This window comes from Lathyrus oleraceus, chromosome 5 (assembly GCF_024323335.1).
Source record: "Lathyrus oleraceus cultivar Zhongwan6 chromosome 5, CAAS_Psat_ZW6_1.0, whole genome shotgun sequence".
Classification (NCBI taxonomy): Eukaryota; Viridiplantae; Streptophyta; class Magnoliopsida; order Fabales; family Fabaceae; genus Lathyrus; species Lathyrus oleraceus.
In genome coordinates this window covers 212,146,165-212,163,832 of record NC_066583.1, presented here as the reverse complement: position 1 = coordinate 212,163,832, position 17,668 = coordinate 212,146,165, and the positions used below count along the sequence as shown (strand labels likewise).

At 34.6% G+C, this 17,668-nt stretch overlaps 1 protein-coding gene across 1 annotated transcript; it reads left to right on the top strand.

The window, feature by feature from the left end:
- Nucleotides 1-703: 703 nt before the first annotated feature.
- LOC127082995 (protein terminal ear1) lies at nt 704-3,745 on the top strand. Its single transcript, XM_051023232.1, has 5 exons — nt 704-1,536; nt 1,768-2,287; nt 2,490-2,609; nt 2,737-2,878; nt 2,968-3,745. Exons 1-5 carry the CDS (start codon nt 987-989, stop codon nt 3,250-3,252), a joined length of 1,617 nt encoding a protein of 538 aa, XP_050879189.1. The 5' UTR covers nt 704-986; the 3' UTR covers nt 3,253-3,745.
- The last annotated feature ends 13,923 nt before the right edge of the window (nt 3,746-17,668 follow it).

Genomic DNA, 17,668 nt, shown 5'->3' with positions numbered 1-17,668 from the left:
TTGTCATTTTATAAAAAAGAATCATTTATTATTTTAATAATCAGATATTTAAAAATAATAAAAAATGTAAATACTACTAAATTTGAAATGATAAAGTCAATTTTTATTAATTTCTTAAATATTACCTAATTTAAAAAGAAAATGAGTAATATATTGAGAATATAAATTTATTTTATATTATCAATCAATGACTATCATACATTCCATCCCTTTGAATAAGATTGAAAATTTTAAACTTTCTACTTGATTTGATAAAATATTATATTTTTATTAAATGATAATGATTTTTTCTTTACATAAACATCACCGTTAAATTTGATTTTAAAAAAAAAATATGTATTCACATTTTAAAATAATTTAACATTTAAAATCAATTATATCTCATTATATTATATTATGATTTTAAATTAATTATATGATAATACTGAATAATATATATAATAATATAAATTCATTTTATATTATAAGTGTATACTCATTAATTTCTTAAAATAAATTATAATTTAATGTAATTCTTCTGGAAGAATATATAGTGTCAATGTATTTAATTCAATGTATTTCGATTATTTGATAAAATTAAAAATTTACTAATTTTAATGGACGACCAGAATTCAGATTAAAAAATATTAAAACGAGAGGTAGTGTAACACTATAAAATCAGAAGCTTATTAATCGTTAGATTAAAATCAAATAGCATAGATTATTAAAAGCTCTAAAAATAAAATAGAGGGGAGAAGAAGAGTGAGCATATTTGTTGGAGAAGGGAAAGAACATTAGTATATTTAGGAAATGTGAGTGATATTGGAAATTAATAAGAACGAGGAAAACAGCCCACTCCTATTCATTTCTTCTCTCTTGTCTGTCCTTCTCCCGTCTTCCTGTCCCTCCTCTGTTTCTTCCCCTTTTCAATTTCACTCTTTCACTTCTTTCACTACTCCCTCAGTCTCAGAGACACAAAAACAAAAACCAGTCTATTAGCCACAAATATGGGAGAAACCGGTATCAATGTTCCTTACCCAGGAAACTTAAACCCTACGGCTCAAGAGTTTACTCCAACAAATCCCATTCCCCTCTCCGTCGCCGTCGGAGTTCCCTATCCCTACCCTCATTTCGCCGTCACACCTCCGCCGCATCTCTCCACCTTACCCACCCGCTCCGTTCTCCTCAGTCCAGTCCCTCCCACCACTGAATCCGACCTCCGGAAAGATCTCCAGGCGTTCGGTGAAGTCAGAGCTATCCAAACCGATTCCTTCCGTTACGGAATCGTGACCGCTCATTTCTACGACCTGAGACACGCAGAGGCGGCGTTCACCGCCATTCGTACTCACCACGTCCACTGCGTTTCGTTCTTTAACCCTATGTCTCAGCCCCAATTTCATCCCGCTCCACCACCTCCTCCGCCTGGACTTGTCGCCGGTGTGCCACTCTGGGCCCACTACGTCTTTTCCGATATTCAGAATCAAGGAACCCTTGTCGTTTTCAACTTAGACGACGACGTTTCCCCTGACCAGCTACGACAAGTTTTCGAGCCTTTTGGTATTCACTTATTTTATTTTAATTTTTTAATTTTTTAATTATTTTAATTTTTAATTTTTAATTAATTTATTTTTCACCTTTTTGTTTCAGAAGTGAGATCTGAAAGTAGAGTGTTTTTTTAAATAATAAAAAACAATAAAAATGTTAATAGAAGGACATGTCTCTATCTCATTCTTTTTGTGTGTTTTTGTGTGTCCACTTTTTTATTTTTTTATATTTGTTTAATTACAGGAGCCATAAAGGAAGTGAGGGAAATTCCAGGGAAGAAAAAGAGTCAAAGATTCGTGGAGTTTTTCGACATAAGAGATGCTGGCAAAGCTTTGAAAGAAATGAATGGAAAAGAAATCCAAGGAAAATCAATTGTTATTGAGTTTAGTAGTAGTTATGGAAGAAGATTCTTCCATTCAACTAATCCTAATTTTTCCTATATCTCCAATAAGCCATTTCATTTCAACTTTCCTCCTCCACCTCCACCACCTCCCTCGCCGCAACGTCGTTTTGGTCCACCGCAATTCTCTCACAAGAATTTCAGGACTGGTTCCATGAGTTCCAATAGTTTGAATGGGGATGAAAACAACCACTATTCCCCGAGGAGGAATTTCGTTAGGGAATTCATTGGGGAAAAACCATGGAACTGGAAGGGGAAGCAACCTTATAAGAATGAGACTCGTTATATAATCAAAGAAGATGCCATTGTTGAATCCGATTCTAGAACAACTCTCATGATCAAAAACATTCCCAACAAATACAGGTCCGTCTTTTTCTTTAATTTAACATTAATAAATAAAAAATATTTTTTTATAAATAAAATTACTATCATACCCTTATTGAAATACTACAAAGTTTAGAAAAAGACAAAAGGAGGTGCCAATAGTACATACATGCTTTCTTAAGTACTATTGAACTGTACAATGTATTGTTTATTTTATTTTGTTTTGTTTGAGTGGATATAGTCAGAAGCTACTCTTGAACATGTTGGACAACCACTGCATACGCTGCAACGATCAGATAGGCGACGGCGATGACAAGCCTCTATCTTCCTATGACTTCGTATACCTTCCTATTGATTTCAAGTAAGGAGTGTTTTTCATCATGTTTCTTGTGCAATGCAAGTGCAACCATTATTTTATTATTATTATTATTTTCTTTTGTGTTTCTCCAATGCACATTATGGCAAATCCGTGATATATATTTCGACAGGAACAAGTGCAACGTGGGATACGGGTTCGTGAATATGACATCTCCGGAGGCTACTCTAAGGTTCTACAAGGCCTTCCAGCAGCAACGTTGGGAGGTTTTTAACTCCAGAAAAATCTGCCACCTTACCTATGCCAGAGTTCAGGTTAGTACTACATTATTATATTTGAGTATTAGTAGTATATTGTTATATGATGAAAAAATTAAGATTTATTTATTTATTTATATTTGAAGGGTTTGGAAGCTTTGAAAGAGCATTTTAAGAACTCAAAGTTCCCGTGTGAGATGGAGCATTATCTGCCGGTGGTATTTTCGCCGCCCCGAGATGGGAAGCGGTTAACGAAGCCATTTCCAGTAGTGGGGAGCATGGTTCCAATGGGTGCTGTAGATGATAAGATGGAGGGTCGAGATCATAGGGTGGTAGCAGGTGGTAGTAGTAGTGGTGGTGATGACTCAGTCAGCTGCAAAAGTGGCGGTGTAGCTGGTGGTAGTGATGATGATAAATCAGATGTGAAGTGAAATGTGCATTTATGTACCTAGCACATCAAGAATTAAAGGTTGTTGAGCAACGAGCCACATATGTGTTCTCTCTCTGCTCATAAGCCCCCACCGTCTTACAACGTTGAACCTCTTGCTGCTCGCTGCTCACTCCCCCCCTCTCTCATTTCTTACCTTTTTTCTAGTCAGTTTTTATGTCATTTTAAGTTATAAGTCTCTCGTCTAGTCTTTTAGGTTCTGGCACTTCAGATGTACTAGTATTTTCTTTGCCTACAAATTTAAATTTCAAGACTTGCAATCCATGATGTTTGTTTATTATTTATTGCTTAGATAGATTAGAGTACCTTGAATAAGTGGATAGCATATGGGCTGCACTTTAGGCAGTTATATACTGTACTAGTATAGCTTTGGAACGGTGGTTGTTGGAATAAATGAGATGACACAATGTGTTAAATGGAGATTTCAAGTGTTAATTAAGAGGAGGTAACATCCTTGGGGTGTGCATTATGGAGTATACAGATTTTGTGAACAATATGTTTGGTTATCTTAAATGTTTAATTTTTTGTGCTAAATTTTTTTGTACCTGCCTTACCCATATTATATTAACGTGTGTCTAACACGTTAATATGTACAGTATACATGTTTCACTGTGCTTTCCACATTTTGTTTCTAGTATACATGTTTCACTGCCCCTTCCACATTTTATTTTCTCTCGATTGACTATTTGATTCATAACAACTCATGTTTGTGATTCGAAGCAATGAAAGTAATGAACAATTGCTAAAAATTATGGACCCCATTATTTGGTCTATACATCGATGGAGGATTCGACAAACCTGTAAGAAGTTTTGTTTCCTTTAGATGTAAACTTACTACAAGCCATAGGAGATGAGATGTATTATCAAGAATCTAACAAGACAGGATCTATAGTACATAGTAGACTTGTCTCCTGAATAGAAATCGATATGTTTTAAATGGATTTTAAAAAACAAGTTGAAATTTAATGGAATTATTGAGAAATACAAGACTCATCTTGTAAACGAAGATTTTAGACAGAAAATATCGATTAATTCAACATATTTTCATAATTTAAAAGGATGACATCTATTAAGGTACTTATTACACTAATGACTATTCATAATTAATAGGTATTTCAAATGAACGTTAAAATTAATTTTATGAATGGCGACTTAAAAGAAGACACTTGATGGCTGGCTTTGTGGTTTATGAATAAGAAAGTAAGGTATTTAAGTTAGATAAATCTTTGTATGGTATTAATCAAGCTTGGAAGGAATGGCGTGAAATGTTTAATAATGTGATTATTTCAAATGAGTTTAAAGGAGCTGAATATTACAAAATGCATTTATCATAAGACTTAACATGACATATGCACTATCATATATCTTTTATTTAGTTCAAATATTCTTAAATTTTTTTCTTCCGAGGATAAATGTCGAACTCGATGCTTCGACAACATGTTCGACATATTACACCAGAACTATTATACTTACCAGTAATAAATGATGAAGCAGAAAAACAATAAAGAACACAATCAATTGTATATCCAGCTTGTTGAAATTACACCTACGTCTACGGGGCTGAGTCCATAACCCAAGAAAGAAAATTCACTATTAGTAGTTTGTACAATTAGACTTACAAGCAACAACAAACCATATGTTATTAAATGTCTCTTCCTAACATTACCCAATGACTTTCTATTTAGAGTCCCCCCTAAATATGAGAACCTACTCACTTTCTTCTTCGTCACAAACCCATCGACATGGACAAACAACCACTAAACCATAGTGATGAACTTCAATCTTCACAGGATGAAAGAATGTTGAATATTAAAATACAACTAGACAAACCTTCCATGCTAAGTTACTTAAACATAAAGGTATACATAAACAATGTTGATTACAACTTAACTACACAAACCTTTTATACCAAATTACTAAAATATAGAGGTGTACATAAAAATCTCACACAAATCCTATTAGGGCATTAACGTGGAATACACTGCACACAATCTAACACTCTAAGATCTTCAATGGGAATGCTTGCTTTCCAATGTAGGTTTGAGCTTCTTATATAACAAAGTAACTCTAGACTTTTCTCCTTAGATAATATCTTTGAATTCGTTCAGAATTAATCATAATCTGTTGGATATTTGATTTGGTCCCTGAATATCTCCAACAAGATATGATTTATTTTATTTTAAATATGAATTAAAATTGATCCAACTATCAATCAAATCACCCATTCATATTGTTAAATCAATAACAATAAAATCTTTAACAAATCTTCTGCAGAAGATGTTGTCACATTACAATGCCATGACATCTTGTTCGACATTGTATTCTTTTAGCATCTGTTCCATCTAGAGAAATAGAGTACAGTTGCTTCCAAGAACAATGTATTTAACTTCAGTAGTAGATAAAGAGACACAATTCTGCTTCTTGCTGAACCACGAAATTTGATTGTTGCCAAGAATGAAACATCCACCTGAAGTACTTTTTCTGTCATCAGCACTTCCAACCCAATCTGCATCATAGTAACCTACTAGAAGATGATTTAAATCATGAGCGTACAATATGCCATAGTCATAAGTCCCAATGATGTACTTTAGGATCCTATTTACTTGAGTGAGCTTGGTACCTAGCGCATACACCTACATCATATCTAATATCAGGTCTACTAGCTGTGAGATATAGCAGACTTCCAATCATACGTCTCTAGAGACTTTAATCTACATCCACTTCATTTTCATCCTTAGAAAGCTTCAAGTGAGTTGTAATGGGAGTTCTCTTATGGATTGCATTGTGAAGACCAAACTTCTTTACTATATTCTTAGCATACTTACTTTGAGTCACAAAAATATTGTCATCCATTTCCTTATCTTGTAAACCAAAGAAATAAGTGAATTCTCCTACAAGACTCATTTCAAACTCTAAATGCATTTGTTGAATAAAATGTTGCACCATTGTGTCTGACATCCCACCAGACACTATGTCATCCACATAAATTTGGGCTATCATCAACTTCCCTCAATGATTCTTCAAATAAAGTTTTGTTTATTCCTCCTCTATTGTATCCATGGCTGATCAGGAACTCAGTTAGTCTTTCTCTCTTGGAGCTTGCTTCAATCCATAAAGGGATTTCTTTAGTTTGAATACATGATCTGGAATGTTGGGATCAATGAACCCCTTAGGTTGCTTCACATAGACCACTTCATGAAGATACCCGTTTAAGGAGGCACTTCTAACGCCCATTTGGGACAGGCTGAACTTCAGCATGCAAGAGATTCCAAGAAAAAGTCTTATGGATTCTAGTATGGCTACTGGGGAAAATGTTTCATAAAAGTCTACTCCTTATATTTGAGTATACCCTTGAGCAACTAACCTTACCTTATTTCTTGTCACATTAAAATTTGTTCTTATAAATCCACTTGGTACCAATGACATTCACATTTTCGGGTCTAGGAACTAGCTCCCACACATTATTTCTTTCAAATTGGCATAATTCTTCTTGCATGGCATTGATCTAAAATTCATCAGTCAATGCTTCCTTGACGTTTTTAGGCTCAATATAGGAGATAAAACATGAGTTGATAATGCTTTCTCTGGATCTTGTAACCACCCATTCATTTAGACATCCTATAATGTTCTCTAGGGGATGGCCTTTCTGAACTCTGATTGATGGTTCCTTGCTAGTTTGGAGATCATCCAAATTAGTGATCTCAGACACAACGTCAGATTTATTTGATGGGACATCGATTGGGATATCAGTTTATTGAGGAGGAACTTTATCTTCTTCTTTTTCCTTATCTGTAGGAGTGTCATCAATAACCACATTAATGGATTACATCATAACCTTTAAGCACTTGTTATACACTCTGTACGCTATGTTGTTTGTGGTGTAACCAAGGAATATACCTTCCCCACTCTTGGGATCCATTTTTATCCTTTGCTCTCTATCTTCCAGAATGTAACACTTACTTCTAAAGACATGGAAATACTTGACATTTGACTTTCTCCTTTTCCATTACTTATACCTAGTTTCTTTGGTTCCAGATCTGACGGCCAGTCTATTATGAATGTGGCAAGCTGTGTTCATAGCTTCAGCCCAGATATAATTTGGAAGTTTGTTGACATGTAACATAACTTTAGATGACTCTTGTAGAGTTCTGTTTTTCCTTTGCACCATCCTATTTTGATGAGGTGTGATTGGGACAGATAACTCATGGCTAATACCTGAATTTAACAATTCCAATCCCTTTCTCTCTTTACAGGAGTTGACACAACTCTTTGAATACCTCAAACATATTAGACTTTTCTATAATGAATTTTACCCAAGTGTATCTTGAGAAGTCATCCACACATACAAAGACATACCTTTTACCTCTGTAAGACCCTAATTTTGACCCTAAGATCCCTCATGGCATCATGTTATTGCACAAGTGCATTGCCTCAAGGGTCATAACATGTTTGGCTCCTTAACCCTAGGGTTGGGACTTGTTTGAGTGATTTGAGATCACCAAGCATGCTTGTATTGTATGTTTGTGCTTTTCATATTTGATTACTAACCAAAAGCACAAAAATATGTCACTAACTCTTTTGTTTTGAAGCTTAAGTGATCATGTGCTCCACAATGCTCCTAGGAGGCTCATAAGCCCAATGCAATGGCTAGATGAAGATGAGAAAAAGCATGACAAGGGTCCAAAAAGTTCCTAATAATCATATATGTCTCCCAAGTATCTCAATTTGCCAATTTTATCAAGATAACCCAAAGGGCTTGAAGATTGTTTCCCAAGGAAACCCTAATTTCACTGTGCTTTGACTGTGCCTTGCCCATGAAGCCATCTCAACCTCTGATCAAATTTAATCAAGGGAAGTTATTTAATTTATTATTTTATGCATATATGAGCCTATTTGAGGCCCCTCAACCATTTATTCATCAAGATTAGAAGTTTGACTTTGAAAAGTTGACCAATCAAGTCATCTGACCAAGCTGAGGTTCAATGAGCTATAACTTTTGATGTGTTTGTTAAATGAAGATGACCCTAAACGAAAAATATGTTCCTAAGAACCATATGAACAACATTCATGTTCATCAAAAATCCATTTGAAGCTTGGAAGGTCATCATTCATTTCAAAACATTATAGGTCATTTTGGCTGAAACCCTAATTTTGGGTCAACTTGCCAAGGGAATAAATTTATTAGTTTTTATGATTTTGAGGTGTAACCAAAGGCATTGGAAATATTGAGATGTCTACTTCAAATGTTATGTTGGACAAAATTTCATAATCCTAAAGGAAATACATATGCCATTGCAAAACATTATAGGTCATCTTTGCTCTAATGAATTGAATTTGAAAAAGTACCCAACTTAAAATGCCTATAACTTTGTCATGAAAAATCCAAATGATGAACACTTTGAGTCTAAATTGACTATCTTGAAAAGATATACAACTTGGATGTTGGAGAGTTTTTCATTAGAAGCTTGTATCATGAGGACATAGGGGCTTAACCAAGCTTACTTTGGGTTGATTTTTTTAAAGTGATTTGAACATGTTTTACACTTGAACTTTCCAACCCATTTTTGATCAATTTGCACATGTCAAATGGTTTTTTTCCCAACATGACTTTTATTTCTTATTTCAAGAGCTTTCCAACCATTACTCACAATAGTCATTTGGATCTACCATTTGGGAGATTCGAATTATTCTTCATTTATGTGCATTTTTTATATTTTATGTTAGAACTTGAGATGCAAGCCTTTTCCATTCCATGTGCACGTCCACATGCTTTCCATATGATCTCAGCAAGTCCCTTCAGCCATTCATGGGCCTCTCACACGTTCATAAAGGCCCATGCATTCAAAATTGCAATTCCCATGCACATGAGCAAAGTATGATGATCAGATGCATTCACCTATAAATAAGGGCTTCCTCTCCTTCATTTCATAACCTTTTGGAGATCCCACATGCTGCTGAACTGAAACCACAACCCTCGCCAAAGGAATCACTCACCATTTTCAATATTTTCGAGCTTGAAATTCAACAACATTAGTTGAGTTTCAAAGCTAGATTCCTTAGCCAATCATTTTCCCTATATTCAGAGATCAAAAAGGAGCAAAAAGCTCAAACTGTTTGGATCTGAAACTCATAATTCAATGTAGTATTCTTGTGTTTTTGTGGTTCTCTGAAGTCCCCATACTTGAGGCAAGCTTTTGGTGCATTTAATTTTCCATTTCAAGATCAATCCGTGTGGAAACCATGATTTTCTCCTTCATTTTTCTCTCAATATAGGAAGAATGAGAGAAACCTAATGGTACAATGATGATCAACATCACATGAGCTTCATTTCCATGCCTTAGTTTTTCATTTTTGTTGAGATTTGTTTTCCTGCAATTCTGGCCGGATTCTGTTTGGCTGACCGGAGAAGATGGTGGTTTCCACCACCACCACCGCGTGTGCTGATCAAACCCATTGGATCTCTCCCTCACGATCTAATCTCGTGCATCCATTCTAATTACCTTTTTTAATTCATTATGTTTCGCTGTTGACTTGAGTGTATCATGCATCCTCAGATCCTGACCGTGTAGCACGCCACGTCAATTAATGAAACGGATCCGGTGGCTCAGCCTTTTTCGTTTTATTTCATTTTCTCTTTATTTCCTTTTAATTCAATATATTTTAAATAATTCATAAAAAATTCATGTGAGGTCAGAAAAATATGAGACCAACTTTAAAATTTTTCTTGAAAAATCTAGTTTCATCTTATGATTTTTAATTATTTTTGTGACCTCATTTGATATTTTTTCATCAATTATTTGGTTTTTAATGATTTTAATTCATTTAAAAACACTTTATGACTTTAGAAAAATACAAAAATATTTTCATAACATCTATGGATCATGATAAGTCAACGAAAAATAGTCTCAACAATTTCTTGTTTGTTTTGAGATTATTTGAGATTTTAATTCATATTATGCTATTTTTGGTTGTTTTTAATTTATTTTAATTGCTTTCTGGCTTTAAAAATTTGTAAGAAAATTAGTCAAAGTTTGTTTGACTATGTTGAACCTATGAAAATTTAATTGGACTTATTGAAGTTGTTTTGAATTGAATTTGAGGTTCAACTTGGTTTGTTTATTTTTTATTTGTATTTTCTTTTAATTCAAAAACTACCAAAAAAATATTATTGACTTCTTGACTTGTTATATTCATTCCTCTTCTGTTTGGTGTTGATCAAGGTTGAATTGATTCAACTTTGATCAAATTCATTGGATCTTGTGGTTTGAGAGTCCTTAAGGATCATCACCTAGAGAGATGAATGAACTTGATTAAGGATGAGTTATCCCTTGATCAATTGGGATTGGTTGCTGTCTCCTAACCCCCTTCCCTTTCATCTTCATCCTTTTCTTTCCCTCAATGACCAATGAGTTAAAGTCTTGAGGTTGGTCTTGACAAATAGAAGTTTAATCTTCTTTGATCCAAACCAAACTCAACTTGATCCATGATCAAGTGAGTTATTTTGTGTCAAAGATAGGTTACTTCTTGGTCAAACAAATAACCAAAAGTAAATACAAGACCCTTCCCCTCTTGTTTGGCATGGCAAGTTTATGGAGCTTGGCTTACTATTCATGACCTCTAACTTCTGCTTTTTGCCCATATTCTTATTGACCGACCTCAGATAGGTGTGGCTACTACATTAGTCCACTTACGATTGCTTAACATAGCGCTACATTATCTTATGACAAGCTACCATAACTCTACTAACTACTAAGTTTAATTTGAGCTTTTAAATTCTTGTCATTTACTTTTAATGTCATTTATTTCTTGCTCATTATTCATCTTGATTTTCATTTTGCTCACTTGAGCACATATTTTATGTTTATGTCATTTTTCTTTTGCTCATTTGAGCCCATTATTGTATATAAATGTATTGCTATTTTGTGTTGTTTTTGTGTTTGTTTTGATGTGAACAAAAATACAAAAGGAGAAAGGACTTAGAATTAGGATTCACCCATGCTTAAAGGAGTTCAAGAGCAACTAGGCCTCATGCCTTTAGAATGCAAAATGTGTTGAAGAGCAACTAGGCCTCATGCCTTTAGAATGCTAAAATTCAAAATTGACCTCAAAGGAATTCTCCTCAAACTTATTCTTTGTCCATTCCCTTTATCATGTTGTGAGCCTTTTAATGTGTGCTTTTGTGTGATAGGAATCTCATCTTAAGATTGAGAAAAGAGGATCATTGCCATGAGTAGCCAAGTTAAGAACCAAGCCAAATAGAGATCCTACGAGCTTGAATTGAAATTATTGATTGCTTACTTTGTGTGCTAAATCCAAAGGAAAGGAGCATCTTGAGTCATCTCTATGACTCCAAGAAAAGGAACTCCAAGGGTTATCTCTCCCCTCTTATCTTTGTATGCTTTAGGAATAGCCATTCTCTCATCTCCCCCCCTTTAACCAAGCCAAAAATCATTTTCTAAAACTTTGACTTTATTTCAAATTAGAAACCTAGGCCTTAGGCCTTTGACTTTTCAAAACCATTTTCATAAATACTCATTGTAAATAAACTTTAATCCAACTTTGACCTCATTTTGTAAATAAATTCCACTTCTAAATATAACCCATTTCAAGTTGTTTTGTGGTTCCAATGACCACTTGTTAAACTCTTTTCAAAAACATTAGCCATAGGTTTGAGTTATCATAGTGGTTGATGTAAATCTCACCTCATCCTTAGAGTTGGATTATAAGCCTTCCATGCTCATTATAGGGTTAACCCCTCACTAGCATGTTGAATCCTTCCTCACATGGTGGATTGTTGGTTTAGGTGGAGTTTTCTCCCTTTTATAACAAAAGACCTTAAGACTTTTAATTAAAATCAATTCACCAATATTTGAAATTTTTACCACGAACTACGAGGTTTTGATCCTCCTTTGTGATGGTACGTAGGCAATGGGTTCATCCATTCAAACAATAAAAATTGTAAATATAATATATTCTCTTCTCATCCCTCCAATCTTTTGCACAAATCTTTTCACAAATACCAACCTACAACACATATTTGCAAAAAAAGATTCCCTTAGAGTACTAAGGATGTTTTGGGTGTGTAAAACCTTCCCATTTCATAACCAACCCCCTTACCTAGATCTCTGACATTTTTATTAGTTTTTGATTTGAAAAACTTCTCACTTGGCTTTTGTTCGCTTTTTAGCCTTTCCTTTGGATAAATAAAAGTGCGGTGGCGACTCGAATTGTATGTTGACTTTTGGTTTAGTCAATAAACCTAAAGGTAACAAAAACCCCGCTACAACCTCCTAGGCATTTTACTTGCATATGCCCCATTAAGTCCATATACAATAGTTCAAGAACTTTTTTGGTGGCAAGATGCTAAAGCTTCTTGTGGGGCGTCTTAGTCTACTTGCCTATTTGGCATTATCCACACACCTTACCTTCTTAAATGTTAAGTTTAGGCAGTCTCTTCATAGCATCTTCTAAAACTATATTCTTCATGCTCTTGAGATTGAGGTGACCAAGTTTTTGGTGCCAAAGCTTGGTCTCATCAACTTTTGTCATCAGGTAAGTTGCAGGATCCTCTTTGTTCATATATATCCATAGATAAAAATTATCTTTGGACCTTGAGCCTTTCATAACCACTCCTTGATCTCGGTTGGAAACGACACATTCTAATTTGTTGAAGCTAACCTTGAAGCCTTGATCATATAGCAGACTTATACTGATCAAGTTGATAGTCATGCATTTCACCAGTAGCACATTATCAAGGTTAGGTAGACTAGAATATACTAGTTTACATATCCCATTGATTCTGCCTTTTGCACCAACACCAAAGGTGACATAACTGTTAGAGTAAGGTTATAGCTCTTCAAGATATGACCTTTCCCCTTTCATGTGTCTGGAACATCCACTATCAAAATACCAATACTATCTAGAGGATACTCTAAGAGAAGTATGGGCTATAAGACTTGTTACTTCCACTTTGGGTTTCCACACCTTCTTCACTTGAACTGTTTCTTCTTTCCTTTTGAACCTTGTTTGCATATGGTATTGTAGAAAACCATATTGTCTGTAACAATTTGGCCTTATGTGCCCATGTTTCCACAATTATGGAACCTTCTATCAAATTTCTTATAGCCCTTACGATGGCGGTGCGCGAGTCGAGCTCAATGCTGGAACATGTGATATTTTTTGTTCACATGACTGTAGTCAAATCCTATGGATACAAAGCTTGTCGAGTTCTTCTCTTCCACTTGTATATCTTTTATAAAACAAAAACCATTTCTTAGCTTCTCCTCATCTTCCATAATTCTATTTGACATGTCTTGAGCTTTATTCAATATCCTTACAAACGTTTCTAACTCCTCCAACTTGTATGTTAGAACATAAATATCTTCACCCTGACTAGTGACTATAGTAGAAAGATTTTTCGTTTTCTAGATGAAGCTCCCTTACAGTTTTCTTTAGGTTCTCGATCTCTCCGCATGCTTCTTCCCACTTCATGATCACATTCAAAGACTTGAAGTTTCCAAGGGATTTGTCATCTTTAACTTTGGTCCAATCAACCTCTGGTTTTTAGGCTAGTTGTGTCGTCTTCAGTAGTAACAACTAGATGTTTCCATCCTTTTATCACATCTTTCTAAGTTTTATTTCCAAAGTATTTGAGAGACGCAACCAACATCACATTCCAATAATCATAATTTGTGCCATCCAAAACAAGTGGTTTGTTGACTAATCCTCCATCTTTAATTGTCTCCATTTTAGCATATTCATCTTCCCTAGAGCTCACCCAATAGGCTAGGGTGTCTCATTTGATGCCAATTGAAATTTTGTTCCTTAGGGGATAAATGTTGAACTCGATGCTTCGACAACATGTTCGACAAGTTACACCAGAACCACTATACTAACAAGTAATAGATGATAGGTCAGAAAAGCAATAAAGAACACAATCAATTGTTTACCCAGTTCGGTGAAACTACACCTACGCCTGGGGGGCTAAGTCCACAACCCAAGAAAGGAAATCCACTATTAGTAGTTTAGTACAAATATACTTACATGCAACAACAAACACTATGTTGTTCAATGCCTCTTTCTAACACTACCCAATGACTTTCTGTTTAGAGCCCCCATAAATATGAGAACCTACTTGTAGCAGAGTTTTCGTTACCTTTAGGTTTATTGACTAAACCAAAAGTCAACATACAATTCGAGTCGCCACCGCACTTTTATTTGTCCAAAGGAAAGGCTAAAAAGCGAACAAAAGCCAAGGTAAGAAGTTTTTCAAATAAAAAATTAATAAAAATGTCAGAGATCTAGGTAAGGGGGTTGGTTATGAAATGGGAAGGTTTTACGCACCCAAAACATCCTTAGTACTCTAAGGGAACCCTTTTTGCAAATATGTGTTGTAGGTTGGTATTTGTGAAAAAATATGTGCAAAAGATTGGAGGGATGAGAAGAGAAATAGATTATATTTACAATTTGTTGTTTGAATGGATGAACCCATTGCCTACGTACCATCACAAAGGAGGATCAAAATCTCGTAGTTCGGGGTAAAAATAAAAAAAAGATTGGTGAATTGATTTGATCAAAAGCCTTAAGGTCTTTTGTTATTAAAGGGAGAAAACTCAACCTAAACCAACAATCCACCATGTGAGGAAGGCTTCAACATACTAGTGAGGGGTTAACCCTATAATAAGTATGGAAGACTTATAATCCCATCACTAAGGATGAGGTGAGGTTTACATCAACCACTATGATAACTCAAACCTATGACTAATGTTTTTGAAAAGGTTTAATAAGATGGCCATTGGAACTACAAAAACAACTTGAAGTGAGTTATATTTACAAGTTAGATTTATTTACAAAATGAAGTCAAAGTTGGATTAAAGTTCATTCACAATGAGTGTTTACGAAAAGATTTTGAAAGGTAAAAGGCATAAGGCCTAGGTTTCTAGTTTAAAAAAAAACAATGTCAAAGTTTTGAAAATGATTTTGGCTTTGGGTTAGAGTGGAGAGAAGAAGAGAAGGGCTAGTCCTAAAGCATACAAAGATAAGAGGGGAAAGATAAACCCTTGGAGTTCCTTTTCTTGAAGTCATAGAGATGACTCAAGATGCTCCTTTCCTCTGGACTTAGCAAACAAACAAGCAATCACACAATTGAATTCAAGCTCCTAGGATCTCCATTTGTCTTGTCTCTCTTAACTTGGATACTCATGACAATGGTCCTCTTTACTATCTCAAGATGGAATCCCTATCATACAAGAGCAAACATCAAAAAGTTCTCAACACAATAAGGGGAATGAACAAAGAATAAGTTTAGATGAGAAGTCCTTTAAAGTCAACTTTGAAATTTAGCATTCTAAAGGCATGAGGCCTAGTTGCTCTTCAACAAGTTTAACATTCTAAAGGCATGAGGCCTAGTTGATCTTGAACTCCTTTAGCATGGGTTTGTCCTAATTCTAAGTCCTTTCTCCTTTTTGCACTGGGTTCACATAAAATAAAGATAAAACAATCACAAGACAACAATATATTTATATACAATAATGAGCTCAAATGAGCAAAAGAAAAATGGCATAAACATAAAATATGTGCTCAAGTGAGCAAAATGAAAAGCAATATGAATAAATGAGCAAGAAATAAATGGCATTAAAAGTAAAGAGCAAGAAATTAAATGCTCAAATTTAAGTTAGTAATTAGTGAAGTTATGTTAGTTTGTCATAAGACAATGTAGCGCTATGTTAAGCAATCGTAAGTGGACTAATGTAGTAGTCACACCTATCTGAGGCCGGTCAATAAAACTATAGGCAAATAAACATAAGTTAGAGATCATGACTAGTAAGCCAAGCTCCACAAACTTGCCATGCCAAAACAAAAAGGGAAAGGCCTTGTATGGACTTTAGGTTTTTTGCTTGACCAAAAAGCAACCTATCTTGGACACAAAACAACTCACTTGATCTTGGATCAAATTGAGTTTGGTTTGGATCAAAGAAGGTTAAACCTCTCATTTGTCAAAACCAACCATAAGACATTAACTCATTGGCCAAATGATGAAAAGAATGGGATGAAGATGAAAGGGAGGGAAAGAGAATTCAAATATCAAACTCAATTGGTCAAATGTGAACCAAATCATCATCAATCAAGGCCAAACAGAAAAGACATGAAGATTACAAGTCAACAAATCAACCACAATTTTTTGGTAATTTTTGAATTAAAAATAAATGCAAAATAAAATAAACAAAATATGGCCAAACCTCAAATTTAATTCAAATCAACTTCAACAAGTCCAATTAAATTCTCATAGGTCTAACGTGGTCAAACAAACTTTGACAAAAATTTTCAACAATTTTAGAAATCAGAAACTATTTAAAAACAATTAAAAACAAGGGAAAATAACACAATATGAATTAAAATCTCAAATAAATCTCAAATCAACTAAGAAATTGATGAGACTGTTTTTCATTGACTTATCATGATCCATAGGTGTTAGGAAAATATTTTTGGATTTTTCAAATATCAGAAAGTAATTAAAAATGAATTAAAACTATTAAAAATCAAATAATTCACAAAAAATATTAATTGAAGTCACACAAATAATTAAAAATCAAAATATGAAACTAGATTTTTCAAGAAATTTTTTAGAATTGGTCTCATATTTTTGTGACTTGAAATAAATTTTCTATGAATTTTTGAAAATAAATGGAATTAACTGAAATTAAAAGAAAATAGGATAAATAGAAAAAAGCGCATCCACCAGATCACATTCATTAATTGACGTGGCATGGATCAAAGGCTTAGAGGCGCGGATGCATGGTAGACTCAAGTCAAGCGCGCAACATAATGCATTAAATCATGTAATCACATTGGATGGTCAAGATTATAACATTGAGACACGATCCAAGGGCTGGGAAGCAAACACATGGGGATGGTGGTGGAAACCACCATCTTCTCCGGTGAGATACCAGATTCCGGCCACCATGCACAGGGAAAAATTTGTAATGAAAATAAAAAGTAAGGACATCAAAATGAAGCTCAGGTGATGTACATCACCACTGTATCCATGTATCATCCTCACTCTTCCTATTTAGAGAGAAATGTGAGATGGAAGATCATGGCATGTCAATTGGAAATGCACAAAATGAACAATTGAGACCACCACTGGCCTGCCTCAAGTGAGAGGACTTCAGAAAACCACATAAACCAAAGAAAATCACATTGAATTGCAAGATCTAGATCCAAAGAGTTTGAGATGCTACCTCTGAAATGGAGCTTCCAAGGCCACGAATTCTTCAAGATCTTGATCTACTTTTGCTCTGGAAGTGTGATGGAGATGATAGGTTAAGGAATTGAGCTTTGAAAATCAACTAATGATGTTGAATTTTAAGCTTGAAAAAGAGAGAAAAATCTGAAAATTC

Excerpts from the sequence above, each read along its gene's own strand:
- LOC127082995 (XM_051023232.1), top strand. The coding sequence starts at position 987 with ATGGGAGAAACCGGTATCAATGTTCCTTACCCAGGAAACTTAAACCCT. Across the intron at positions 2,288-2,489 it reads AACATTCCCAACAAATACAG|TCAGAAGCTACTCTTGAACA; the intron begins GTCCGTCTTTTT and ends GAGTGGATATAG. Across the intron at positions 2,610-2,736 it reads TACCTTCCTATTGATTTCAA|GAACAAGTGCAACGTGGGAT; the intron begins GTAAGGAGTGTT and ends ATATTTCGACAG.